This window comes from Ziziphus jujuba, chromosome 10 (genome assembly GCF_031755915.1).
Source record: "Ziziphus jujuba cultivar Dongzao chromosome 10, ASM3175591v1".
In the NCBI taxonomy this organism is placed as follows: domain Eukaryota; kingdom Viridiplantae; phylum Streptophyta; class Magnoliopsida; order Rosales; family Rhamnaceae; genus Ziziphus; species Ziziphus jujuba.
The window spans coordinates 9,706,369-9,731,285 of NC_083388.1; the positions used below are offsets into that span (position 1 = coordinate 9,706,369).

General features: G+C 35.6%; 4 protein-coding genes across 5 annotated transcripts; 3 read left to right on the top strand and 1 right to left on the bottom strand.

Moving 5' to 3' along the window:
* Positions 1 to 1,921: 1,921 nt before the first annotated feature.
* LOC125420854 (ubiquitin-conjugating enzyme E2 7) lies at positions 1,922 to 5,101 on the top strand. Its single transcript, XM_048468076.2, has 6 exons — positions 1,922 to 2,102; positions 2,229 to 2,331; positions 2,985 to 3,082; positions 3,164 to 3,264; positions 3,345 to 3,422; positions 4,617 to 5,101. The coding sequence occupies exons 1-6, from the start codon at positions 2,060 to 2,062 to the stop codon at positions 4,692 to 4,694; spliced, it is 501 nt and encodes a 166-aa protein (XP_048324033.1). The 5' UTR covers positions 1,922 to 2,059; the 3' UTR covers positions 4,695 to 5,101.
* Positions 5,102 to 5,629: 528 nt separating this feature from the next.
* LOC107409182 (uncharacterized) lies at positions 5,630 to 6,567 on the bottom strand. The gene is made up of 3 exons (XM_016016617.4): positions 6,404 to 6,567; positions 6,121 to 6,286; positions 5,630 to 5,968 (listed from the first exon to the last, which is right to left on the bottom strand). Exons 1-3 carry the CDS (start codon positions 6,529 to 6,531, stop codon positions 5,831 to 5,833), a joined length of 432 nt encoding a protein of 143 aa, XP_015872103.1. The 5' UTR covers positions 6,532 to 6,567; the 3' UTR covers positions 5,630 to 5,830.
* Positions 6,568 to 7,093: 526 nt separating this feature from the next.
* On the top strand, positions 7,094 to 11,479 carry LOC107408865 (uncharacterized). Its single transcript, XM_048468075.2, has 7 exons — positions 7,094 to 7,351; positions 7,942 to 8,499; positions 8,654 to 8,808; positions 9,183 to 9,278; positions 9,778 to 10,034; positions 10,575 to 10,795; positions 10,973 to 11,479. Exons 2-7 carry the CDS (start codon positions 8,146 to 8,148, stop codon positions 11,345 to 11,347), a joined length of 1,458 nt encoding a protein of 485 aa, XP_048324032.2. The 5' UTR covers positions 7,094 to 7,351; positions 7,942 to 8,145; the 3' UTR covers positions 11,348 to 11,479.
* Positions 11,480 to 18,348: 6,869 nt separating this feature from the next.
* Positions 18,349 to 20,167, top strand: LOC132799753 (protein DETOXIFICATION 13-like). Of its 2 annotated transcripts, XM_060812267.1 has the most exons (3): positions 18,349 to 19,223; positions 19,363 to 19,601; positions 19,717 to 20,167. In XM_060812267.1, the coding sequence occupies exons 2-3, from the start codon at positions 19,430 to 19,432 to the stop codon at positions 20,025 to 20,027; spliced, it is 483 nt and encodes a 160-aa protein (XP_060668250.1). In that variant the 5' UTR covers positions 18,349 to 19,223; positions 19,363 to 19,429; the 3' UTR covers positions 20,028 to 20,167. The 2 variants fall into 2 exon arrangements, with proteins under 2 accessions (XP_060668250.1, XP_060668249.1); XM_060812266.1 differs by having other exon boundaries at positions 18,349 to 19,601.
* The last annotated feature ends 4,750 nt before the right edge of the window (positions 20,168 to 24,917 follow it).

Below are 24,917 nucleotides of genomic sequence, written 5' to 3' on the forward strand. Positions count from 1 at the left end.
ATATATATATATCATTTGCCACATCCAAATAAATTGGTAAACAGAGTTAATATCTATAGCAACATTCAAGTAGATAAACGATATATATGATAGATGTTGAATGTAAAGGAAGAGATGATATATAAGACGGGTAGGAAATTTTTCAAAACTTACAAAAATCAATCATTTTAAATTCGACGGAATAGATGAAGGAAAAAAAAAAAAACAAAAATTGTTGAACAAATTTACCTACGTTTAAATTTGTTTGGTTTATCTGCGTACGAAATCCAAATTAGTGTTAATAAAAAATAATAAAATGATAATTTATAACTAAAAGAATTATTTCCTTACAAATAGTATGTTTATCTCTTGTACAAAACATGTGAGGTGGTACATGTTTATCCTCTTATTTTCCATTCCTCAATTATTCGTATTAGTTCTTAGTCCTCCTAAGTCGTAAATAGTAGACTAATGTAATGCAAATAAATCATCTTAAGAACATTGACACACACACACACCAAAAAAAAAAAAAAAAATCATGGTAAGAAAAAGGTTACCAAATAAGAGAATATATTAAAATATTTTTAGAGGCCATATTTAATTTGTACTCCATAAAAACTTTAACACACTCCACTTTGATTTTTATATTTTCACTTGATAGATTTACCTCTATTTAAAAAATGCAATTATTTGCAATTCTTTTATCCTAGTAATAAAATTGTTTTCATACTTAGTATTAGTAACTTATTTCACGCACAACTTATTCATAGAAAAAATAATAATAATAATAAAAGAAAATTTTGTCCATTATATATTTAGATTGATATTTAAATTTGTTTATAAAAATAAAAAAGACAAACATATATAGGGAGACAAAATTCCTTCTACAATTAATTAAATAATGCTGAAGTTAGTTCAATATTAGCAATTTTTCTCATAAAACTTTACAAATTTTTGTTTGGTTTATTAGTGAGTAGATTTTTTTTTTTTCCTTTTGGGTTGAATGAATTAATAGATGAGTAATTTTAATTTACTGAGCAACTTTTCAAAATATATATATATATATATATATTCTCCACTAAATCATGGAATAATATGTATCCATATATATATATATATATATATAATAATGTTCGAAGGAGAACCTTTTTAAGTTAAAAATAGGTGCATCCAATCATTTAAAACTTTTAATATTTAAAAATGATAATATATTACATTAAATACCAAGATTCTAAATGATTAGATTTGTAGATTTTTAATTTAAAGAATTAAAGGTATTCTAATGAAACTTAATTATATATATATATATATATGTATAAATATCTAAAATAATCATGAATATATATATATATATATATATAAGAATAAAATTAGGGTGATTTATAGTAAAAATATTGTAATAAAGATCATTCAATAATTATCTTCATAAGACTCGAGTAGTTTTATTAATTAATAATAAAAATAATGTAGGGTGTACGAAATTTCTCATTCACGTTTTCATTATTTCGTATTATAGATTAACAAAATAATTTAAAGAAAATGAAAAAATAATTACTATATTATTTTTATTTAAAAAAAAAGAAAGAAAAGTAGAATTACTATACTGATAGAGATAATAAAGTTATAACTGTGCAACTTACCAGTCCAAGCCCACAGGCCTATAGGACCGAACCCAACTCATCTATGACCTATCCTCTGACGTGGTCCCTACAGGATATATATAATCAAAACGGTAAAATCCAACCGATAGGATATTTTCCTCACAAACAAATCATGATACGTGGCTGCATTTTATTGGTTACAGACCCATGGACTTTTTGTAAGCAGTAGAGGAACAAAACTCCCGCTTGCCCCTGCGTTCGGCGTAGCCCATAGGAAGTCCACATTCGGAACCTTCTCTCTCTGTCTATAAATATACAAAGTGTCGGCTTTTATAAGTCTCTCTCTCTCTTCCTTCGCAATCGCAGAGGGCTCGCAGCTCTCTCTCTCTCTCTCTCTCTCTCTCTCTCTCCCTCTCTAGGATTTTCTTTCTATATTTATACACACACATATATATATATATATATAATATACACATATCATGGCCTCGCAAGCAAGCCTTCTCCTTCAGAAACAGCTCAAAGGTATTCGGAATTTCGATTTTCTCTCTGCTTTAATCAATTTCCGTATTGATATTTTGGATAGGGTTATTTGGAATTTTTCTGAACCTGGTTTGTTTTTGTTTTAATCTGATTTTATGGGGGTTGCAGATCTTTGCAAAAACCCAGTCGATGGATTCTCTGCCGGTCTGGTTGACGAAACCAATATATTCGAATGGAGCGTCACGATTATTGGGCCTCCCGATACGCTTTAGTACGTTATGTTTTTTTATGAAGATTTTGCTATGGCTGTAAATTTCGTGCCTTTTGATCGTTGTCAGTGTTTTTTGTTCTTGTTTTTTTTTTTTTTCTCTAGCTGTGATGATAATTTTGGGTCACTGTTTGTGGAGAATGGATCAAGAACCAATTTTTGTTTGTGAAACTGGAAAAAAAAAAATCTTTGTTCTGTTTGCTTTTTTGTTCCTGGGGTTTTAAATTCGATCAAAGTGGTTGCTTTTGGTTTGATGCGGTTCTTTTAGGGCTTTAACCTAATAAAAATTAGATCTTTCAAAGTTGTTAATTTTCCCATTCCTTGAGTGCCTTTGCAAATTTAGGTTGTCTACAAATTGCTTGTTAGTTGTCTTTTTGTAACTAGTTGGTTACTTTTTCTTGTAGCCAATTGTCTTTGTTCTTTGGCACTATCACTTATTTAGTTCTGTTCTCTTTTGTCTATTAGATAATATTGTTTCTTGATTTATTGTTTAAGTATCTTGGTTATTTTCTTTTGATATCGTTCTGGGAGTAACTGATCTTCATTTTCTATACCAACTAGAGTTTATTACTGGAAAAAAGCAATTGGAATGAAAATTATTGTAGCAGTGAGTTAATTATGTTTTACAATTATCATAACATATCATCTGATTGTAGTGAGGGAGGATTTTTCAATGCCATTATGAGTTTCCCTTCCAATTACCCAAATAGCCCTCCGTCTGTGAAGTTTACTTCGGAGATATGGCATCCAAATGGTTAGTTACACTCCTTAGTAACTGTTTGATCTTTTTACCCTATTATTCAGCTACTGAACTTGGTTTTTCCCATAAGGACAGTTTATCCCGATGGACGTGTTTGCATATCAATTCTTCATCCTCCTGGTGAGGATCCAAATGGTTATGAGCTTGCAAGTGAGCGCTGGACACCTGTCCATACGGTACACGATCACATCTTGTTATGGTTTATATATTTTACTATAACGATACATTGACTGATGTAGAGATTGTTATCTTGCAGGTTGAAAGCATCGTGCTAAGTATAATATCAATGCTTTCCAGTCCAAATGATGAATCTCCTGCTAATGTTGAAGCTGCAGTAAGTGAATTAAGTTCTTTACTCCATCGTCAGTCATACTTTTATGGATCATTTGTACTATATTTTTCTGAAGTGTGGATATGCAAATGTTGGATCATCTAAATTGTAGTATGAGCATATTAAGCTATTTGTTAAGATTAGCAAATTAGTTATGTATTCTTGAATCTTGTGTAATTGTCTGACTACTTCCAGTATGACATTGATGGATACTGTTTGTCTTTTGTTTGGTTAATTTTGAGATGTTGTGAATAGACAAAGTAGATAATATGCGGTTATTTGCCAAGAGATTTGTATCATCTATTGATTCTTTTAAGAACCAGATATTCTAGTCTCATGCTATGTTAGTATTTAACTAACTTTAGATCTTTGCGAACAGGCATAGTGGTTTAATCTGTAATTGATTTCAAGGAGATTAAGACAACTACTTTTTCAGAAGAAATTAGGTTTTTGGAGTGCCGTCCTATGTGCTTTTAAACAAAGTAGCCTTATGTATTTTGTTTTCTTAGTGCATATTATCATTTGGTGCAAGATTGATCCTTTCTGTGACATACTCCTGATTTCCATGAAATTGGTTGGCTCTTTATGGTTGTAGTTATATGCGCAACCTTACCTTATCTTGCACGAACTATGAAGTTGTTAATACAATATCTGGTCAATTTATTTGTCATAATAGTTTACTGAAGGAAGATCTTGTGTGAGAAGTTAAACTAAGGTCTTGTATCAAAATTGTCAATACATATAGATAACAAGGGCATAAGTATCTTATAAGAACAAGTATCGATAGAAGAGTTAAGTTTGTCTTGTAACTATTCAGTAGATTTGGATTCTCTCATTGAACAAAGCAAATAGAGAAGAGATGGTTTGTCTCTAACTACTCTGGAGATTTGGTTTCCATATAATGGGTATCAAGTAGTAAACTGTGAAAAAAATCATCAAGTTGGTGATGGGAAGAGTCTTCAAGCTGCAAGAGCATAGTGTGTGTGTGTATTTTGATTTTATGTTGAATCTCTTCATTTTTATTTTTTTTTTCAATTTTGGTTTTCGCGTCAAGAAGCTATTATTGCAATTTGCTTAGCAGACTGTTCTCCTTTATTTTCTGGCTACATCAAACATGTATGGGCATTATATGTTGTAAAACTAGTGTCAACTAAGACTATTCTTAAGTTCTTCCTTGTTTGCATCTTGTTATTGCAGAAGGAATGGAGAGACAGGAGAGATGAATTCAAGAAAAAAGTGAGCCGTTGTGTAAGAAAGTCGCAAGAAATGTTGTGATTCATCACCAACGCATGCATCTTCTCTGCTCGGTTACGCCCAATGGATGCCTTAATTTATTGCGGTGAACTGCTTCGCCATATGGTGCGTTGCCCTTTGTAGAATGCCATTAAAATTCTCACATCAATCTCTTTATTTAGTTCTTTTTCTTTTTGTCTTTCTTTTTCCTTCCATGTCAAGTATTTGTTACAACTCAAATACATCTTTTGTACCGAAACATTTCAACTAGTGCTTGGTGACGAAGGTGTTCTTGTCAGATACCCAATGCACCTGTTCCTGGTTTCCTCTCTGAACTTTTTACCTTTTTTACTTTTGAATGTCAGCTTTTTTACTTTGAATGTCAGCTTGGGAACCTTGTGGTTTTGTCTCGATGTATTATTATTATTATTTTTTTTAATTTTATTTTTTCTTTGTACGTTACAATGGGAGTCTTTGGCTGCTTGATAGAACCTTCAGTTCTGAAAATGACGTGATCAATTGCAGTCGAGGGTAGATGGCGTGAAATATTAGACATTGAAAGCATGGTTTGTTTGAGAGCTGTAACACTATGTAGTATGTTAACGATTTATTATACATGATATTATGTAATATGTGTGAACGATTAGCATTAACTTAGTCACTGCTAATCTTCTAAACTTATGGAAAGTTTTGACACAGTGTACCCATTTTGTCATATACGTAAGCAAGTAGATTTCTTTTCTTTTGTAGAATAGGAAAATAAAAGAAAATAGAGCAAGTAGGCGGTTTGACAAAGAGTAATTCTGAAGCGGTCATCTTAAGGAGTCAAGGGTAAATAGTATTAGCTATCACTGGCCTTCTGGACAGGAGATTTGACTGTGTGATGGTCACTACGGAACAAATTATATTTACAACAGCGATGGTGGGTTTGGTTGTGGTAAAATATTAAGGGAGCCTTTTGATGATGCAAGAAAATATAAGCATTTAATGTCTGCTTGACTGATTTATTCAATTTTTATTAGGAAATTAGATTACAAGTTTTGGGACATTTGACCAAAAACCACAAAGCCATATAATATCAAGTGCTATCCGCTTGTGGGGATATTAGTCGATCCTGTTTCAAAACACAATTAAAAACGCTCTAATAAATTAAATTTCATATGTATATAATTTAGTCATCATGCTTTCTTTGGTGGGTTGACATAACTCCCCAGCCTGACCACGATTCCATCAATATCTCGAACGTATCCGACTTTCTGTCCCCATTCTTTTTCTTCTGGCTCATTCACCGCCACTGCACCATTCTCTATTGCTCTCTGAATTCATATGAAATGCCAATTATCAGTCAAAACAAACATAGGTCAATTAATATCCCATTTATCACCCACGTTCACATTAACGTACATTAAGAAAGAACAAAAAATAATAATAATAAAACTTAACTCAGGAGATGGTCATAAAATCAAACCTTGTAGGCAGCGTCAACGTCGGAGTAGGTGAAACAAACCTCCATAGGCGGTCTGACGCTGTCGGACCCACCTGGTGTTTGAACCGAACCGGTCAGATCATCCGTCTCATGCTGCCGTCTCGGCGTGAATGCTATGGTGGTCTGCCCGCTCTCAAGCTCTCCCCATCTTCATGCAAAATTAACAAATCAAATCAACCAAAATTCCAAATCAAAAATTAAAAATAAAAAAATCATTATTGTTATATATATATATATATATATATATATATATATTAATATACACCTATGCGATTTGTCTAAGCAACGAACAGTGTAACCAAAAGCTTTAGCATAGAAAGCCACGGATTTAGCGACGTCCTTCACGTACACCACTGTGTAAGCAAGTGATGGGTTAAGATTCGACGACGCCATTCGATAACGATCTTTTTGCACATCAGCTGATGATACCAAGTATGATGAGGCTTTTAAATTTTAATTTTGCCAGAAACTCAGTTAGGAATGGAGTTACACGTGGAGCCCTTGCATGTCTTGCTTCTGTTTCTTTCTGTCACGTGGCAGCTTTTTCCAAAGACTTCTTCCGGCCCAAACGTTTCACTTTGCCTACGTCAAACTTTTTGTATTTGGGCCTTTTGGTCCCAATTCAAAGTGTAAAAATTTTTGTTGGATAGTCCACTGATAATGAGTAACATAGCTACGACAGATAGCAATTTTTTAACCTGAACGGGTCAACCAAGAAAATGGCAATGTTTGACAACTCTCCAGTCTCTCGTACTCGTACGGATCGGTTAGAGCCCAAAATGAAACCAACCCCAATCAAGGCCCATTCGGTGGGAATATATATCTCTCGCCGTACTATGTATAGATCCGTGATGTGCTGATTCGCGAACACCATCAAATTATTCGTAAGGAATTTAACACCGCACACGTGTCAAATCAAGCAAGCTGTAATACCGTTGAGAGTCACATGTTGGGGCCCAACTGCCCCACCACATTTACCTTCGTTCCTTTTTCTTCCTGTTGGCGATGTTGATGGCAAACAATAAAACTTAATAGAAATTGACGCACTGTGAATTCTTTCTCTACAAAACGACTCAGACTAATTCAGAAGCTTGTGATCACTTCCTCGATAATTGCTAAGTGGCCGATGTACGGAAACCTACGTCGTTTATTCCTCGTTGTTTTCTGCTTTTGAGGTTTGGGATCGAGAAACTTCTACAAGATTTTTGAGTTGGTGAGAATTTTGGTTTTGATTTGTTTTTCAGCTGTAATTCATGGTCTTAGATGTTGCGGTTGAATATTTGGCTTTAAGATTATGGAAAATGGATTAGATGAAATTTTTTTTTTTTCTTTTTTTTTCCTTCTTTGTGAACTTTGTAATCAGAAAATTAGCTTTGTATTTGGGTTTTGTTTTCAACAGTTCTTTTTTTTTTTTTGGGGGGGGGGGGGGGGGGGGGGGGGGGGAAGGGGTGTATGGTAGTTTCCAGTAAATATTGATGCTTGAATTGTATTTGCACAGTTTTCATACTGCTCTAATCGGGTCTTTTATTACTAATGCTAAGTGATTTGTCAGCATTTCTCAAATAACTTTTTTCTGCTTGTAAAAGTGAATATTTAAAACGACTTCAGCTTTTAAACGAAGCAAGCAAATTTTTGGTCCCCAAAACCAGGGAAAAAGAAAAATTAAAAGAACCGAATGAATAAATAAGTTATATTATACTTTGCTAATGATATTTGGTCTTGACAATTTGAGCACTTATATTATACCCCTTTATGTAATTTTTTATGGGAAGCGTATTTACTGAAATCTACTGTTATCTGCAGGGTTGAAATCCATCCATACAAGCTCAGCTGGATGTTTACCATACAAGGCATTCTGTGCACTTTCTTTCTCTTATAGTTGCAGTAGTTTCTTAAAATCGACCCGAAAGCTCCAACCATTTGGGAAGCGTTAAACAATTATTGTCCTAAATTTATTCCACAGCACACCATTTATCTGAGATCGTCAGCTCTTTGCAACTATCGCTGATGGAAGACTCGTTGCCTAGTACTGGGTTTAGCACTAAGACTGAAACGGATAGTGTGATCACTAAGAACAAGTTATCTAAAAGATGTTCGATTGCTCCTTTAGCTAAATCTGCCTCACGGCACCCTTTTAGACACATAGCTTCCCTAAGCCATGGTAGAATTGGAAGAGATGCAGTTGGCCATGTAGCATTATTTGTACTTAAAGTTGCTGCTCTTGAAACGGTTCGCAGGATCTCAAGAGCTAAGTGTCCATTTGCATGGCAGAGTGTTCAGGCTTTGCAAGTTCTATGCTATCCACCGTTCAAGTGGATTCAAAGATTTACTCCCTTTAGGAGTTTGATCAAAGGCATACAGGTTTGTTCTTGAAAAATATTTTAGCTTTCTAAATAAGATTTGAATTACTTTGATGGTGGTATAAATGTGTTATGATTGACTATTGGTGTATTTACCTCTCTACTATTGTCTAAATTTCTACGTGATATGATGGTATTAATATTTGCATGACCAGACATTTTCGAGGCCATTACTAGTTCTTTCAATTGCAACGGCTTTTTCTGATCAACCAGAGGCTGAAAATAGATTGTCTGGTGGTGCCACTGATTCTAATGCATGTTCAGAAGTACAATCAGAGGAATCCTCTGTACAAACTGCTTCAGACACAGGGTAAATTAGAAGATTGACGCTTCTAATAAATATAAATGATTAACATTGATACTTGAGTCATATTTTTCTTAGGAAACAATTTGTTAATTGAGTTATATTTTTCTTAGGAAAAATCAAATTGTTTCCTGCTTTATTTCAGCATCTATACTGGAAGAATTAAAAGATATTTTCATGCTTTCTATCACAGGAAAAATAATAATAATAATAATAATTTTTCTTTAGTTGCAAATTTTTTTATTTTTTTATTTTTTTTACCTTATAAATGGTTAAAAAAGCTTCATAAAAATTGTTTACAATTTTAATCTGGTTGCTGAAGTGAACTCTATCCTATGTTTTCTTTTGAACTGCTTTTACACCTCTCCTGTGATTTGCAGGGTTTCTAATGAATCTCCACCAATTCTAGCATCTGAAACTTGGTTGATACAACTTCATAAAGAGTTGGAAAAGCAAGGGATTAGTTTGCCAGAAAGGTGATTTGAGAATGAGTAACAAAGAAAAATTTAAGCCATGCAGGCAATAATGTCCACCAACATTATTATTGTTTACAACTTGCAAATCCATAGTCATGGGAAAAAGAAAAAATTCTGAAGCGAATGCTTTTTGCATGTGTTCTTAGACAAGTTTAGCTCTCAATGACCTAATGCATGATGCTCATGATTTATGTTAATGTTTGAAAAGTGGAAGCTTCTACTTGTGTCTGTATCTGTTTCCATCATCTAGTCTTCATATTGATATAAGATAATTCAGTAAAAGACTTAATTATACATAATGGATAATGATCGCATTTCCATTCTTTCCATGTGGAAACTTCTTATATGCCAACATTTCAATGTTATTATATTTTTCTTGAAGACAAAACCTTGTTGTAACCTTCTGGCTTTCCCTTCATGTTTAAAAGTTAGCATATTTATGTTGGGATTCTTGGCTTGTCTTGTTGCAGCGGACCATGACATACTAGTGTTTATGCAGAATTGATGAGGATGAACTCTGTAGATTCTATGCTGCTGCAAACAGTGACTTTACCTCCTTCTTATCTTCCATTAAGAAGACAATTCGTTGGAGGGAGACTTACAGAATTCTCTCGCTACAGGAGCTTGAGATGTGGTCAAACATGGTCTTCTGGCATGGATGTGACATGAAAGAACGACCTTGTCTTGTAGTTCGGCTTGGGCTAGCTTGTAGCAGCTTGCTACCTCCTGATAGGCCTCGTTTCGCTCAAGCAGTTAGTATGTGTTTTTGGTCCCTTTATTCGATTTATGGGTTACCAAACATACATTCATAGGGATTTCTGGCTTGCTGACTCTTGGTTAAAATGTGTAACTGTTCACTTGAAATTTCTTAACTAGCCTTTTCTTTTTTATATTTTTTTTATAAATTAGATCCTTCTATTTTTCATCCAAGGTGTAGACCTTCTACTGTGCATGGTCAGAAAGATGTGCAGATAAGTACAAGCTATGTTTATTAGCACAAGTCAAATGACCAACTTTTCTATGATATCAAATTAGGTTGAAGAGAAGAACTTTCTAAAATTTTAGGAAATTACGGTAGTCTACAATTATTATTGATAGCTTACCATTATGGCTACCTTCAGAACATTTATTACTGTGTTTTGAGTAATTGCATCTGGTTCTATCAAGTTTGCAAGTTACCTTCTATCCTTTATCTTCAGGTGCATAATGTGGAATTCATTTGAATCAGCAATATCTTAACCATTAGATCAATTTTACATGTGATGATCTAATAGAAATAAATGATTGCTACTGCAGTATCTCATGTGGAGCACGGTGTCTCGCATTTAGTCAATCCAGAGAATCCTCAAATTACAGTATTAGTGGACTGTGAAGGTTTATCTCCACTGAAAGTTCCCATGCAAATTATAAGAACCTGTTCTTCTCTTCTGCAAGATCACTTTCCAAACCGTCTTGGTTATCTGTTTGTTATTAGGCTTCCTCCGGTTCTTCGTGTTATTGCTCAGACCCTTATCCAGGTAAGCTTTCTCATACTTCCAGTTTGGATGTTAGTTTTTTCTTGCTTTAGAGGTCTTTTGCTGTGAGACCTTACAGTTCTGTTATAGGTTCTTATGATTTTCTGACTTTGTTCTTTAGTTGCCGTTAAAGGTTTAGGTACTTCTCTAATGCACCTAACGTAACTTTGTTCTCTCCAGGTACTAAAGCCTGTGACTCGGAAAAAGTTGAAAATTGAAGGGCAGATGTACCAGAAGGTTCTCTCTGAGTACCTTCAAGCAATCCCATTATATCTTGGTGGCAAATGCACATGCAGACAATGCTCAGACAGTAGCCTCTATCATATGCAGCAGTTTCCTGCAAGTGGAATCGCCGAGAAAGATTCCCCTGCAAGATTTGGCGAGGGTGAAAATTCTCTCCTGCTTAATCCAGGTTATGAGTCTGGGGCTGACCTGAATGATAACTGTGACCAGGTGTTGAGAACTGCCATAATAAGCATCCTTATGTTATGGGTTTTCATAGCTTTTATTGCTGGAATGTACGACCCTGAAAACCGCCCATCTTTTCGTTTATAAGGCAAGGCCATGTTTTTTAGCATACGTTTTTGTATTATGGAAGTTGCTGTTGATCAGGAACTTTTTCCCAATTATATATGTACCGCACATAATATGTTTAATATTATAATATATATGTTTGAGTTTATGATATTTTTTTATTTTTATTTTTTGAAACAGAGGAGTTGATATTCAAATTTGATTATCGCTTGTATAACGTGTAAAACCCTCTCTCTTTTTTTTTTTTTTTTTTTTTTTTTGGTGGGTGCAATGGGGAATCAAATCCCCAGGTGCAATGGGGAATCAAATCCCTAGCGAAACTTAGATGTAGTTATCATATGTACTATGAATTTTGATTGCCTGTTTTTGTCTTTTTATTTTTTTTTTTTATTTTTTTATTTTTTTTCTTTTTTGCTTTTTTGGGTAGTGAAGACTGCATTAAGCACCAAAGGAAAGGAAGGGGAACCAGAAAAAAGTTTACCCCAGGTTACATGCCTCAATTTCCTTTAAGATCATTTGAGCCAAATTATTAGCAGGACATGAACAAAAATTAACATCCGAACAAAACAGCACTTTGTTATCCTTGATGGCTGACTTGGCTGCCAAGTCAGCACAAAGGTTTGCTTCTCTTGGGGTCCTAGAATTTTCCAGTTATTGTTCTTCAGTTTGGCTTTAAGGGAAACAACTGTCTCCCAAGTCCCCCATTCACAAGGTTCTGAGTTGTCTTTAAGCTAGTTAACCACAGACTGCGTGTCACACAACCAATCCGCATTCTTCCTAGATTAGCAGCCCACTCAATGGCTTTGAGTTTTGCAAAATCGGCTCTCATAGGATTCATAGGTTTAGCTGCTAGAAGAAGAATCTATCCTTTTTTTTATCATTCCTGGCTATCAAAGCTATCATTGATTTGCATGGTATGCAAGCTGCATTAGTGTTGATGCAGGGGTGGCGGCGTCGTCAACACTAATGCATATTCCTCGACCATATTTTCCCATCTTACCATGGCATATGCAATAGATCTCTTGTCCTCGAAGATTTTATCGTTTCGCATTTTCCAGACCATATAAAGGAAAGATGCAAGCAGCAAGGAAGTAAAGGTTTTTCCTCCTAGCTTCAAGCATAATTGAGGACAGGGAGTCAGACAACATCTTACCAACTCTAGAGCATTACTTGTCGCCTTTGAGTCTAACTTCAAACCCCATTTACTGTTGAATGTTTCACTGTCAAAACCACAAAGGGGCAACATGAGTGTCTCTTCCCTGTTCTCTGATATAATGATGCCTTTAAAGGTAGCACTTCAGAGGCAAGTCTCCATAAGAACATTTTTGCCTCTCATGGAGGTTTGCTACCCAATTTCCTTCCAAAGGCTTTCTCAAGAATCAACGGTAGGGGTTAAGATTTTGTGACAGCTTTTGACAGAGAATAATCCATTGTTGTTTGTCCAAAGTAGCTCTTTTAGGATGAACCTGTGCGTATTAACTTTATTAATAGCCTCTACTTTCTTTGGATCGCATAACTCTAGCAACTTTGTTTCATCTCAATCTAGAAGGTCAGCCACTTTTCTATCTTGGGTTTCATCTGCTCCTTTAATCTTATGAGTTTTTCCAATGATATCAAAGACCCATAAATCTCTCCATGGGTTCACAGACCATCCACTGCCAATTTTGTAGCAAAAACCCCTCTTGATGACTTCTTTTGAATTGAGAATACTTTGTCGTGCAAAGGAATCTTCATCTTATACCTGCATCCAAAAAACGACTTGTTGTTCAAATATTTGGCTCTCATGAGCAGTGTCCAAAGGCAGTCTTCTCCTTTGGCTAGCTTCCATCCAAGTTTCATCAGAAACATTTTAATGATGCTTTTGAATTTCGTGAACCTCAAACCGTCATGAGCCTTAGGCTTGCAGATGCTTCCTCAGTCCTTAAGAGCTAGAAAATGACCCCTTTTCTGCCTTTGCTTCCCACCAAAACCTCCAAACGATAGCACCCAATTCATTGCAGATAGCATGTAGGATTTTGAAAGTCGACATAATGCAGACTGGGACAGCCTAATGTCACGTCCCGTGCAAAAGGAGTAAAACCCTTGAGGTTTAACCGGAAGACTCTACACTCTCCATGAAGAATCAAGAGAAGCCCGGAATATTCTAGAAGATTCAAGAGAAACCTAGACTAATATAGATTGGAATCTCTCTAGAATACTCCATGTAAATATCTTGTACATAACCCTAGAATAATCTAGAACCCTAACTAGATAGGTGACATGTGTACATATCTAGAACTTTCCTACATGCCAAGCCCTCTATATAAAGGGGTTGGACTCTCATTTGTAATACATCCAAGAATATCAAAGAATCCAAGTATTCTAGCAATACAAGTATTCTCCACATTCTCTCAAACTCTCCTACTTCCTACTCTCTTACTCTTAGCTTCCGCATTGTGTTAGCTTGTGAGCAAGGCTTACTTAGCAAGGGAGGTGCTAAGTGCCGCACGGGAGTGTTGGAAAAGTTAGGCCCGTGACAGTTGGTATCAGAGCCAATTGCTGCTCAAGCATATCGTTGGTGTAACGTGGAAGTAGGCAAGATGGCTAGCTCGGAGGTTACCATCAATGTGGAGGGAGCTACCGAGGTGCGAGGTCGTGAAGAGCAACGCAACCCCAATGCGAGGAAGCAGAGGCATAAGTCCAAGTCCAAGGATGTGATGACCGGCGTAGAGTTGCGCTTGGAGGAGCATGCATCCCGAGTACAAGAACGGTTTGAGGCGCTGGAGAGTCGCCTAGATGGGCTAGAGTCGGAGGACATTGCCATCAATCAAGCCGTGAGGGGGTTACTCAACGGACTAGACGATGCCTTAAGGAGGGAGCTCCGTGCGACACGCGACCAATGCATGGGGGAGGTAGCAGACCTTCGTGCCATGTTGGAGAGAGAATTGGATGCCATCCGCACCCAAATGGATGATATGCGGGGTGATTGGGCTCTTTGCAAGAGGGCGGTGGCGTCGGGGACAACCACCATCCGCGAGGGGCCACGAATCGATGTACCAAAGCCCAAGTCCTACTCTGGGGCAAGGAATGCGAGGGAGCTCGAGAATTTCCTTTGGGGCTTGGAGCAATACTTTGAAGCAATGGGCATTGTGGACGATGCTTCAAAGATTAGGACTGCCACTCTCTACCTTAGCGACACGGCAATGTTATGGTGGAGAAGGAGGCATAGCGACATCGAGCGAGGTACGTGCACTTTTCATACTTTTGATGACTTTAAAAAGGATCTCAAAAGGCAATTCTATCCGGAGAATGCCGAAGATGAGGCAAGGAGTCGCCTTCGACGACTCAAGCAAGTAGGCCATATTCGGGAATACATCAAGGAGTTCACCAACTTGGTGTTGGAGATCCCGGACCTATCGGATAAAGACTCCCTTTTCTACTTCATGGATGGACTACAACTTTTGGCCAAGACGGAGTTGAAGAGGCGTGGAGTACAAGATTTGGCTAGTGCCATTGCATATGCCGAAGGCTTCATCGACTACTCCAACCAAAGAGATTCTCCAAAGCCAAAGGAATGGAAAGACAACCATGGAAAAGGTGGGGGAGAGCCTAGTAGATCCAAAGAGGATGAAAGGGAAGAAAGTGCACATAAGCCAAAAAGCTCAAAATGGAAGCCGCCTAGAGAAGGTAAGGATGCTTCCAAACCTAAAAACTCTTGTTTCTTATGCGATGGACCGCATTGGGTAAGGGATTGTCCGAAGAGGAAGGCTTTGAATGCCATGACTACCCAATACGAGGAGAAGCAAGAGGAAGGAGCTAGTATAAGTTCCTTACAATTGTTGAATGCTATCAAGGCTACTCCTAAGGAGACAAAGAGGGGTGGCCTAATGTTTGTGGAGGCAAAACTCAATGGAGTGCCCACCAAGGCGTTGGTGGACACGGGTGCCTTACATAACTTCCTATCGGTGGAGGAGGCACAAAGGCTTGGGATCGAGGCAACCATAGAAAGGGGCTCCGTAAAGGCGGTGAATTCGGATGCAAAGCCGCTCCAAGGAGTTGCTAAAGGCGTGAAAACCACCATCGGAGACTGGGATGGCAAATTGAACCTAACGGTGGTGTCCATGGATGACTACAAGGTTGTCCTTGGTATGGACTTCTTCAACCAAGTAAAGGCTTTCCCACTCCCATTTGCAAACAAGTTATGCATCATGGATGGGGGAACGACGTGCATGGTGCCTACAGAACGAGCTAGCAAGCGGGAGACCAAGGTTTTGTCGGCACTGCAAGTCGAGAGGGAGGACCAAATCAACTTGGTTGCTGCCCAAAAGCCTAGTGAGGATGCCCAAAGCCATGCCAAGACATCTCCTAAGGTACAAGATGTGCCAAAGGAGTTGGACCAAGGGTGTTTGTGTGCGTTGGCCTCAAGTTGTGGAGACAACAAGAGGAAACATGTGGAGGCTAAGGGAGGGACCTTAGCCAAACCACTACCCCAACCACACAAGAGGCACGAGGGGGTGATAGGACCCTATGAGAGGTCACTTCCCATTATAGGGAAAGGGGGCAAGGGAGCCCCAAAGGAAGGCAAGTCAAGAAGGGCACCTATGGAGATAGCGACTTCACCCGACAAGAATGTGGAAGCCACACCTGCGGATCGAGTCGGTCAACATAGAGGCATGCCCAATTACACCAACTACTTGGTGAAGGGGAAGGACCTGCCGGATGGTGAAGTAAGTGGGGAGCACGAAGATACACAACGGCAACTCAAAGATCACATTCAGCGGGCAAGGAGGAAGGCGCGACGAGGGCGTCGCGAGTTTAGGTGGGGGAGAGTGTCACGTCCCGTGCAAAAGGAGTAAAACCCTTGAGGTTTAACCGGAAGACTCTACACTCTCCATGAAGAATCAAGAGAAGCCCGGAATATTCTAGAAGATTCAAGAGAAACCTAGACTAATATAGATTGGAATCTCTCTAGAATACTCCATGTAAATATCTTGTACATAACCCTAGAATAATCTAGAACCCTAACTAGATAGGTGACATATGTACATATCTAGAACTTTCCTACATGCCAAGCCCTCTATATAAAGGGGTTGGACTCTCATTTGTAATACATCCAAGAATATCAAAGAATCCAAGTATTCTAGCAATACAAGTATTCTCCACATTCTCTCAAACTCTCCTACTTCCTACTCTCTTACTCTTAGCTTCCGCATTGTGTTAGCTTGTGAGCAAGGCTTACTTAGAAAGGGAGGTGCTAAGTGCCGCACGGGAGTGTTGGAAAAGTTAGGCCCGTGACACTAAGCTACTGATCTGATCAATGTGGCCTTACCTACTTTTGATAGAAGTAATCTTTCCTTTAGTCTGCTGAATTATTTATATTTATTTCTCTTAAAGATTAGAGAATTCCTTGGGTAGATGGAACGAGCTTTCAATTCCTTGAACCCTAGCCTTTCCTTTGTTAGTTTCTTGGTCAACCCTAGGGTGTTTTTTGAGAATAGGATTTGGGATTTTTTTATACTTGGTAGTTGGCCAAGCTATACGCTATATAATATTAGGACTTTGTCTATCTCCTTCACATTTTGAATGTTGGCCCGACATGCAACTAAGATGTCATTAGCATAAAGAAGGTGTGAAATTGTGGGCACTCCTCTGTGGCTTTTGATCCCCTGAATATTGGCATTACTATCCATAAGCCTAAAAAAAAAATTTTGAATAAAAGATGAAAATGAATGGGTAAAGGGGTCTCCTTGACGAATCCCTCTCTTAGGCCTAATTGATTCCATTCTGCTGGCAATGAGGATGTCGAATTCCACTGAGCTTATACAACCGAAAATCATGCTTTTAAAATCCTTTAAGAATCACCACATCTTCAACACCTTGGTAATGAATGCCCATTCAAATCTGTTATAGGCTTTTTTTCATGTCTATTTTAATCGTCATCAGGCCATTTTTCCTTTGTGAGTCACCTCTTGTGTTACCATTGTATTTTCTGCAATCCATCTCCCCTTAACTAAGGCTCCTTGGTTTGGTGATATTAATATGGGCAGCAGCGGTCTGAGCTTTGAAGTAATAATTTTTGCGATAATCTTATAGGTAAAGTTACGAAGACTAATAGGACAGAACTTATTGAAGTCTATGAAATTTTTTGACTTCAGAATGAGAACCAGCAAGATATTATTGACTCCTCTTGTAATTGTCTTAGTTCTTAAGCACTCCTGTATCATTCTTATAACTTGGTCTTTTACTGTATCTCAGTAGGTTTTGTAGAACACCCATAGAAAACCATCTGTCTCAAGGGCTTTCATAGGATGAAGGTCCCAGACAATTTTCTTATCTCTTCCACCGTTAGGATTGCTATGAGCTTAGAATTCTCCTCTTCGTTGACATACCCTTTTCCCAGCTCTTCAATCTCTCTAAAAAAACATGATTAGAGGTGGTGAATAACTTATTAAAACCCTCTTCAAAATACTGGCTATCTTGTTCCATATTTTGTAGCCACTTATATCCTTTCTTTATGTAGCCTATTCTATTTCTCCTCCTTCGAATTAGGGTATTTGTATGAAAAAGCTGGGTGTTATGGTCCCTTTCTATCAACTATATCTCTTTTGACTTTTGCCTCCATATGCTTTCCAGCCTTGCTCTTTGTTTTCTTAGGTCCTTTTCAATGATAGCTTGCTTTGCTCTATCTTCAAGCTTTCCAAATTGGATATCTCCTAATTCTTTTTCTAGAAGTTGTATCTTCTCTTGAACACAGCCAAAATGAGATTTATTTCAAATTTTGAGGTTGAAGCTGTATTCTTCTATCTCCTTATAATTCTGTGTGTCTCCATCCCATTCGTCGGTTCAACCTCCCAGGCTTTCTTTACAATCTCTAGGCTTGAGTTGTCACTTATCCAAGTTTTAAGGAATTTAAACAGTCGTCTTTGCCTTGGTTTTTCCCCATGGGTGCTAAGTAGTAGAGGAGAATGATCCAATTGTTCCATAGGTAAATGACAAATTTTTTCCTCACTGTGTAAAGATAAGCACTCCTAGGGGGCGTTTGGTACGCCGGATAGGTCCGGATCGGACAGGATCGGATAGGATCGGACAGGATAATTAGTACAGTACTATGTTTGGCATAGTTCCAGACTGAATGATGGACTAATTGTACCATGTTTGGTGCCAAATCGGACTAGATAGGACTATTTTGTAATTATATTTTTAATTTAAAAAAATAAAAATTTTAAAAGTTAAATTTATATTAAAAAAAAAATTATTACATCTAATTAAAGTTGTACATTTATATATTTATATATTTATATATACATGCAAAATATACAAAATTTGTTGTATACATCCACAAATTTGTATACATCCACAAATTTGTTATTTTTAATTTGCTTAATTTATTTTCTCTGTTTGTTATTTTTTTTATTAAGGTTACATTGATTGAACATGAATGAAAACATAAGATTATATATATATATACAGTATACAATAATTAATAAAAATGGAATTCATCTTTATCTTCAATGAATAACTAACTAGATTTTATAATTCTTGAATGGTTTAAAAATTACAGGTAGGAATGGCTAGTGCACTGGAAACTCTGTGTGGGCAAGCTTATGGAGCAGAGGAATATAAGAAACTTGGACTTCAAACTTACACTGCTATTTTTTCTCTGTTTTTGGTCTGTTTTCCTGTAACTTTGTTCTGCTTTCTGGCCTTTTACCAAATCCACAGCTTGAAACCTCCGTTCTTTCTGTATGTTAAGCTTAATGGATGATGTTAAAAATTAATCCAGATTTCATAACCTCTTCAACTTGATCTCTATACAAATAACTAGATGCAAATGTGATAGTTCTTAGTTGTCTTTGAACAGTCTCAATACCATTTCGACTCTCTATACAATTCCATTTGGGCTTGGTGCTGCAGCAAGGTATGCATATGCTCAAACACAGATATATATATATATATATATATATATATATATGTATAATGCGTTTATCCTGTTAAAAAAAGAAAAAAAGAAAGTAATTTTAGCCAATTTGTGTGTTTTTGTTTGTGGTTTTTTATAGCACAAGAGTTTCAAATGAATTAGGAGCTGGAAACCCACAAGCTGCTCGAATTGCTACATGTGCAGTGATGTTTCTTGCAGTGGCAGAAACAAGTATAGTTAGCACAACCCTCTTCTTCACCCGCAGAATTTTCGGCTACACTTTTAGCAACGAAAAGGAAGTCGTGGATTACGTGACCAAAATGGCTCCTCTGGTTTGTCTCAATGCTATTTTCGACAGCTTACAAGGGGTCCTTTCAGGTTAAAAATCTCTCCACACACTTTTTCAATCAAAAATGAATTTTCTATTTCTGTTTAACAACATAAAGCTTTAGTTTTCAAGGTTCTATTAACTGTTTTATGTTAATAAATTCAGGGGTGGCTAGAGGATGTGGTTGGCAGCATATAGGGGCTTATATCAATCTCAGCGCGTTTTATCTTTGTGGGATACCAGTTGCTGCCATTTTGGGTTTCTGGTTTCAGCTTAGAGGAGAGGGTCTCTGGATTGGAATTCAACTTGGTTCTTTTATGCAAACTGTTCTGCTTTCTCTTGTAACTATTAGTACAGACTGGGAGAAACAGGTATACATATATATTCCATATCTATTAGTACAGACTGGGAGAAACAATGAGAAGAGAAAGAAGAAGGCAAACTCACAGATTCAAGAAGAAGAACACAGAGCTTGATCTGGGCAGAGGCACGCGAGAGACACCACCAACGCCTTCGATGAGCTCCGGACAGAAATTTGACCCAGGGGGAAGGACGGGTTAGCTTAATCCCCCTCTCGGGGGATTATTTCACTGTAGCGGCTAACTTATCTGCTCCTTCATTTGTTCCTTCCAAACACCGGATTGGGACACAATCCTGTCCAATCCGGTGAAACAAACACGCCCCTAATTGACTAGACCTTTGTCCAGACATTCCTTTGTGTTTCTTTTCCAAGGTAAATATCTTCCTTAAGTATCAAAGGTCTATGGCCCCTACATTCTAAACAAAATTCTTTGAGAAAAAGTGTTTTATCCACCAATTTCTACCTCTAAATTTTTCGGATTCATCAATGATCTCATTCAGATCACTAATAACAAGCCAAGGAAAATTACAATATGAAACTGGCCTTAGAAATCTGTTTTCTCCTTTCAATATGGAGTGCCATGACAACTAAACAACTGCTATATCTCCTCTTTGTTATCCTTTTTAAATACTCCACTAATAATATGGTCTGTGGTCTAGTGATTTCTAAATTGATCTCTTTTTTCCACATTAACTCCAATCCCCCAGCCAAGCCTTTAGCTTCTACTATTTCAAAATTATTAAAGTCCAGTAGCATATAAACTTTTGTCATTTTTGTCCTTAAGGCCTTAGTTTCCATTAGCAGGAGACAGTGAGAGTTATGTCTCTTAACCAAGCTTTGTAAAACATTTAGGTTATCACTACCTCCTATTCCCCTGCAATTCCAAGAAATCAATTTCAATGGCTAGGGGGGCATAATTCTACCCACCTCCTCAACCAATTGAAAATCTTTATGAGAGGTTGATGCTTGCCCTTTCTCAATAGACCTTTTGATCTTCTCTACTTCCTATGATCTCTTCCTGGCTTCTTTCTTCCAATTCCTTATTCTCGTATTTCTTCCTTCACTTCTACCTAGTTTAAAAGTTCTTTCTTAAAATTTCCCAAAATCTATTTGGAATCTCAAAGTTCTTGGGGATCCTCCTCCTGTCTCCTATGAATTGTCACAAAAATGAAGGAAGTTCTTTAAAATCTATCTACCAATCAATACATATTATTTATTATTATTATTTTTAAATTTTTGAGATTGTGAGGTGGGAGAACCTTTGCCATAAAAATAATGGCTTTAATAAAAAGAAAATAGATAAATTCATCAATCTCTTTGTCAATCATAAATTGATTATTTTTATTTCGTTAAGTAACACCATTCCAAAATTAATTGACAATTAATGAAGTAGCCATTTAGACTTTATAGTAAATTTCTTTAAAAAATAAAAATAAATAAAAAATTGTATGGTGGATTTTTTTTTTGAGTTTCTTAGCTGTGAGGGATTTTGTTCCAATAATATCTATTCTTAATTTTTTTTAAGATTCGAGAGCCTCATTGATTCTTCTCCTTGTTCTTTTTTTCTTGGGCATCCCACTTGGATTAGTTCCTTTCATATATATGCGCCGAAAATTATCGGAGCAAGATCTCATTATAGAAATTATTAAAAGTCATAGTAAACTCCCATTAATAAAAAGAGAAATTTTTTTGTACACAATGTGTACCAAGGTGGAATCCAGGATGGTGCACATGACCAATAAAAAAATGCCATATTATATTATTATATCTTAATCATTTTAAAAAATCTACATAAGCTTCCTTCATATAATTAACGTCATTTACTTTCTATTACCTTTTTTATTTTATTTCTTTTTCTCCTCTTCCTCCTTCATTTCGCTTCGGTTCATCATTTGTTCCAAAAAACCAAAGATTTCCATTCACCCACCATTTTAGATCATCTTATCTGAATTTCTCTCTTGACATCCTCAACTTCCTTGTTCGTCACAAGCTTCCTTCTTTCGCTGTATAAAAATAGGTGATCCCAAATTGGCCCCTTCCCAGTTCTTTATTGAGGGTGTAAATAGAGGACAGCTTGGTGTAAATAGAGGACAGCTTGATGTCTGTTTGTATAAGCAGTAGTCTTCTTGGCAGAGCTAATTCAATAGATATGGAGCGGAGGTCTATTAGCCCAAAGATAGAGGGCAAGAAGTGTTGTATTTGAGGAGTATAAATAGTATTTAGATTTTTTTAACCGTGGCAAAATTATAAATTTTGAGAAGGGTGGACTTTTTTTTTTTTTTAATCCCTTTTTGGAGAAGAGGGAACTCTCTATTTGAGCCTTGATGGTCTTGGCATCGATGGGGTTAGATTGAACGATTCTTGGGTTCTCTTGGTTAAATCTTGGAATCGATGAGATGGTGAATCAGAGAGGATAAGATTGGGATGTCTTGAAATTTGGACTATTTGGAGAAACAAAGTCCCATTTGGAAGAGATGGGCTAGCTTGTCAAAGTCAAAAAAAAAAAAAAAAAAAAAAAAAAAAAAAAAAAGCGAGCGATTGAGAGCAAGAGAGAAAGAGATTGGAATATCAATGAGAAAGGGCAGAATTTGAAAACCCTAAGTAGAAGACATTAAAATGTTGCCTAGAATGATCTTGAGATACTACTAACAATTGGTGTGGACGATAAAAGATCAAATATGGAGGGAATAACATGAAGATCTAAGAACAGAGGATTCTATGTGAAACATAAATGGAAGAGGAGAAAAAAAATAACAAAAAAGGCCGCTGAGTGAAACATAAATAAAAGAGGAGAAAAATAAATAAATAAATAAAAGAAATAACTGAGAGTAAATAGCGTTTATAATATAAAAAAAGTTGATATAGACTTTTTAAAATGATTAGGATATGATAGTATATACAGCATATTTTTATTGGTTATGTATGCCAACGTGAATTCTACCCTGGTACACATTGTACCGACAAATTTCTCTAATAAAAGATAAAGAAAAGTCATATATAAAGATAGTAAAATAATTAGAGTCAAAATAATAGCAATACAATTAATTTATATACCAATATGATTAATTTATTGACTCTTCTAAATCTTGTTTGCACAAAGCAAGTTGTGAGTTGAAATTAAAGTTTTTGGCTTTTTGTTTTATCTTTTTGCAAGTGAAATTAAAGGTTAAAGGATTTAAAAAGATAAATAAATTAGAAATCTAACTATTTTATTTTGGCCAAATACTTTGTTTTAATTAGTAGATTTAATGACTGATGAGTATAAATCAAATACGATTAAGTGGTATTTATTTCATCAGATTCAGATGGAGGGCTTGGCATATCAATCAAAAAAAAAAAAAAAACAAAGGCCTAATTACGTCCCTTCACGCACTGTTTAACAGCAAGGCTATTGTCTTTTTCTTTTTTTAATGAAAGGTAGAACTCTTTTTTTTTTTTTTTTAAATAATGATTCCAGATTTAAATCTTTTGACCTCCCCGTATAATAAAAAAAAAAATTTAATATATATTAACTGTAGCTTCCTTCTAGTTAATAGAGAGAAGGAATAGAAAAAAAAAAAAAAAAAAAAAAAAAAAAAAGGGGTAAAGTACGAGACTACTAGTATGGCATGGAAACTTTGTGATAAATGGGGGGAAAAAAGTTCCATTATTCATAGATAATTATAAATTAAAGTAGTCATTCATAGGAAAATAAAATATAACTAATTATAGATAAATTAATTTATCAATCATTACGATTATTGTTTGGCAGTTTTTTTTTTCTTTTTTTTTTTTTGGGTAATAATTGTATGGCAGATTTGTGTGTGCATGTATTATGTGATATATATTTATTGAGAAAGGCTTTTATAACATTTTATTTTTTATGTCAATATTTTATAACATTATATTTGATTTAATTATTTAGACTATAAATATTAATGATGATTTTTGAAAAAAAAATCATTATTAATATTAATTTACAGAAAAAATATTAAAAAAATCATCATCAATACTCACAAATTAGAAACTGTCCACGTTATATCTTTATATATATATATATATATATATATAATTTAATACCGTACCCTTATATATATAATTTAAAATCTGGATATCTTCTAATAACGAAGAAAAAGGGATCGGCAATTCAATCAGCCCTATAACATTTCGTTTTAAGTTTCACGGAAAAATCTACAATACTTGTGGACGTCTCTCAAGCTTCATACAGTTTTCATTTTTTCTTTGGAAAATTTCTTCTCACATCAGGAATACGTACGGCGTCATCTTCATTTCTTTCTCGTCGGTACTCTTCAATTGGCAAACCGCACTTGTTTCCACTAACTATTTTGGAAACTGGCATTAGGTACATATCATATATTTAATTTTTAAATGTACCCAAAACATGAAATAATTATAATAATAATGATAAAAGGAAGCGTTTAACCATAAAAGGAAGCATGCAACAAGATCCAATTAATTAATAGTAGTTACATCATGGCTACTTTTTATTAAACAAAAAGTATTTAAGATTACAAACATTTATATGGTGATGACCTTTCGGATTCCGAATAGATACGACAGCTTATGTAAGCTAATGCAAAGTGGTATTTAGACTTATAGCATATTTTATTACTAAAGGATGACCATATTAGGTGAATCTAAATCACTACCGTCAATGTATGTTTAAATTTAAATTTTTAAAACAATTTAACAGTTGATAAAAGAAAATACATATAAATTTCACAAATATTTTTGACAAATCATCCAAAATATTTAACATGTTTAATTTAATAACGAATTAATGTTTTTTTTTAATTAAATAGTTATTAGATGTTGTTGAATTAACTTCATTAATGATTAGAATGATTCGCCAAATCTAACTAATACATGGAATATTTCTCATATTTGTCTATTATGATACTCTTTGATCATTATTTTTCACTAGACTGACAGGAAAGATAAATAGTAATAAATAAATAAATAAACACACGTTTGCTGAAATCTATGTGTAATTGTAGCAAATCTT

What these genes read in the sequence shown, in the direction of transcription:
- LOC125420854 (XM_048468076.2), top strand. Translation starts at nt 2,060, where the DNA reads ATGGCCTCGCAAGCAAGCCTTCTCCTTCAGAAACAGCTCAAAG. An exon ending in GGGCCTCCCGATACGCTTTA is followed by an intron (nt 2,332 to 2,984) that starts GTACGTTATGTT and finishes ATCTGATTGTAG; the next exon opens with TGAGGGAGGATTTTTCAATG. An exon ending in CTGCTAATGTTGAAGCTGCA is followed by an intron (nt 3,423 to 4,616) that starts GTAAGTGAATTA and finishes TTGTTATTGCAG; the next exon opens with AAGGAATGGAGAGACAGGAG.
- LOC107409182 (XM_016016617.4), bottom strand. Translation starts at nt 6,531, where the DNA reads ATGGCGTCGTCGAATCTTAACCCATCACTTGCTTACACAGTGGTGTAC. An exon ending in TGCTTAGACAAATCGCATAG is followed by an intron (nt 6,287 to 6,403) that starts GTGTATATTAAT and finishes TTTTGCATGAAG; the next exon opens with ATGGGGAGAGCTTGAGAGCG. An exon ending in ACGTTGACGCTGCCTACAAG is followed by an intron (nt 5,969 to 6,120) that starts GTTTGATTTTAT and finishes ATATGAATTCAG; the next exon opens with AGAGCAATAGAGAATGGTGC.
- LOC107408865 (XM_048468075.2), top strand. Translation starts at nt 8,146, where the DNA reads ATGGAAGACTCGTTGCCTAGTACTGGGTTTAGCACTAAGACTGAAACG. An exon ending in GGGATTAGTTTGCCAGAAAG is followed by an intron (nt 9,279 to 9,777) that starts GTGATTTGAGAA and finishes GTGTTTATGCAG; the next exon opens with AATTGATGAGGATGAACTCT. An exon ending in TTGCTCAGACCCTTATCCAG is followed by an intron (nt 10,796 to 10,972) that starts GTAAGCTTTCTC and finishes TGTTCTCTCCAG; the next exon opens with GTACTAAAGCCTGTGACTCG.
- LOC132799753 (XM_060812266.1), top strand. Translation starts at nt 19,430, where the DNA reads ATGTTTCTTGCAGTGGCAGAAACAAGTATAGTTAGCACAACCCTCTTC. An exon ending in CTTACAAGGGGTCCTTTCAG is followed by an intron (nt 19,602 to 19,716) that starts GTTAAAAATCTC and finishes TAATAAATTCAG; the next exon opens with GGGTGGCTAGAGGATGTGGT.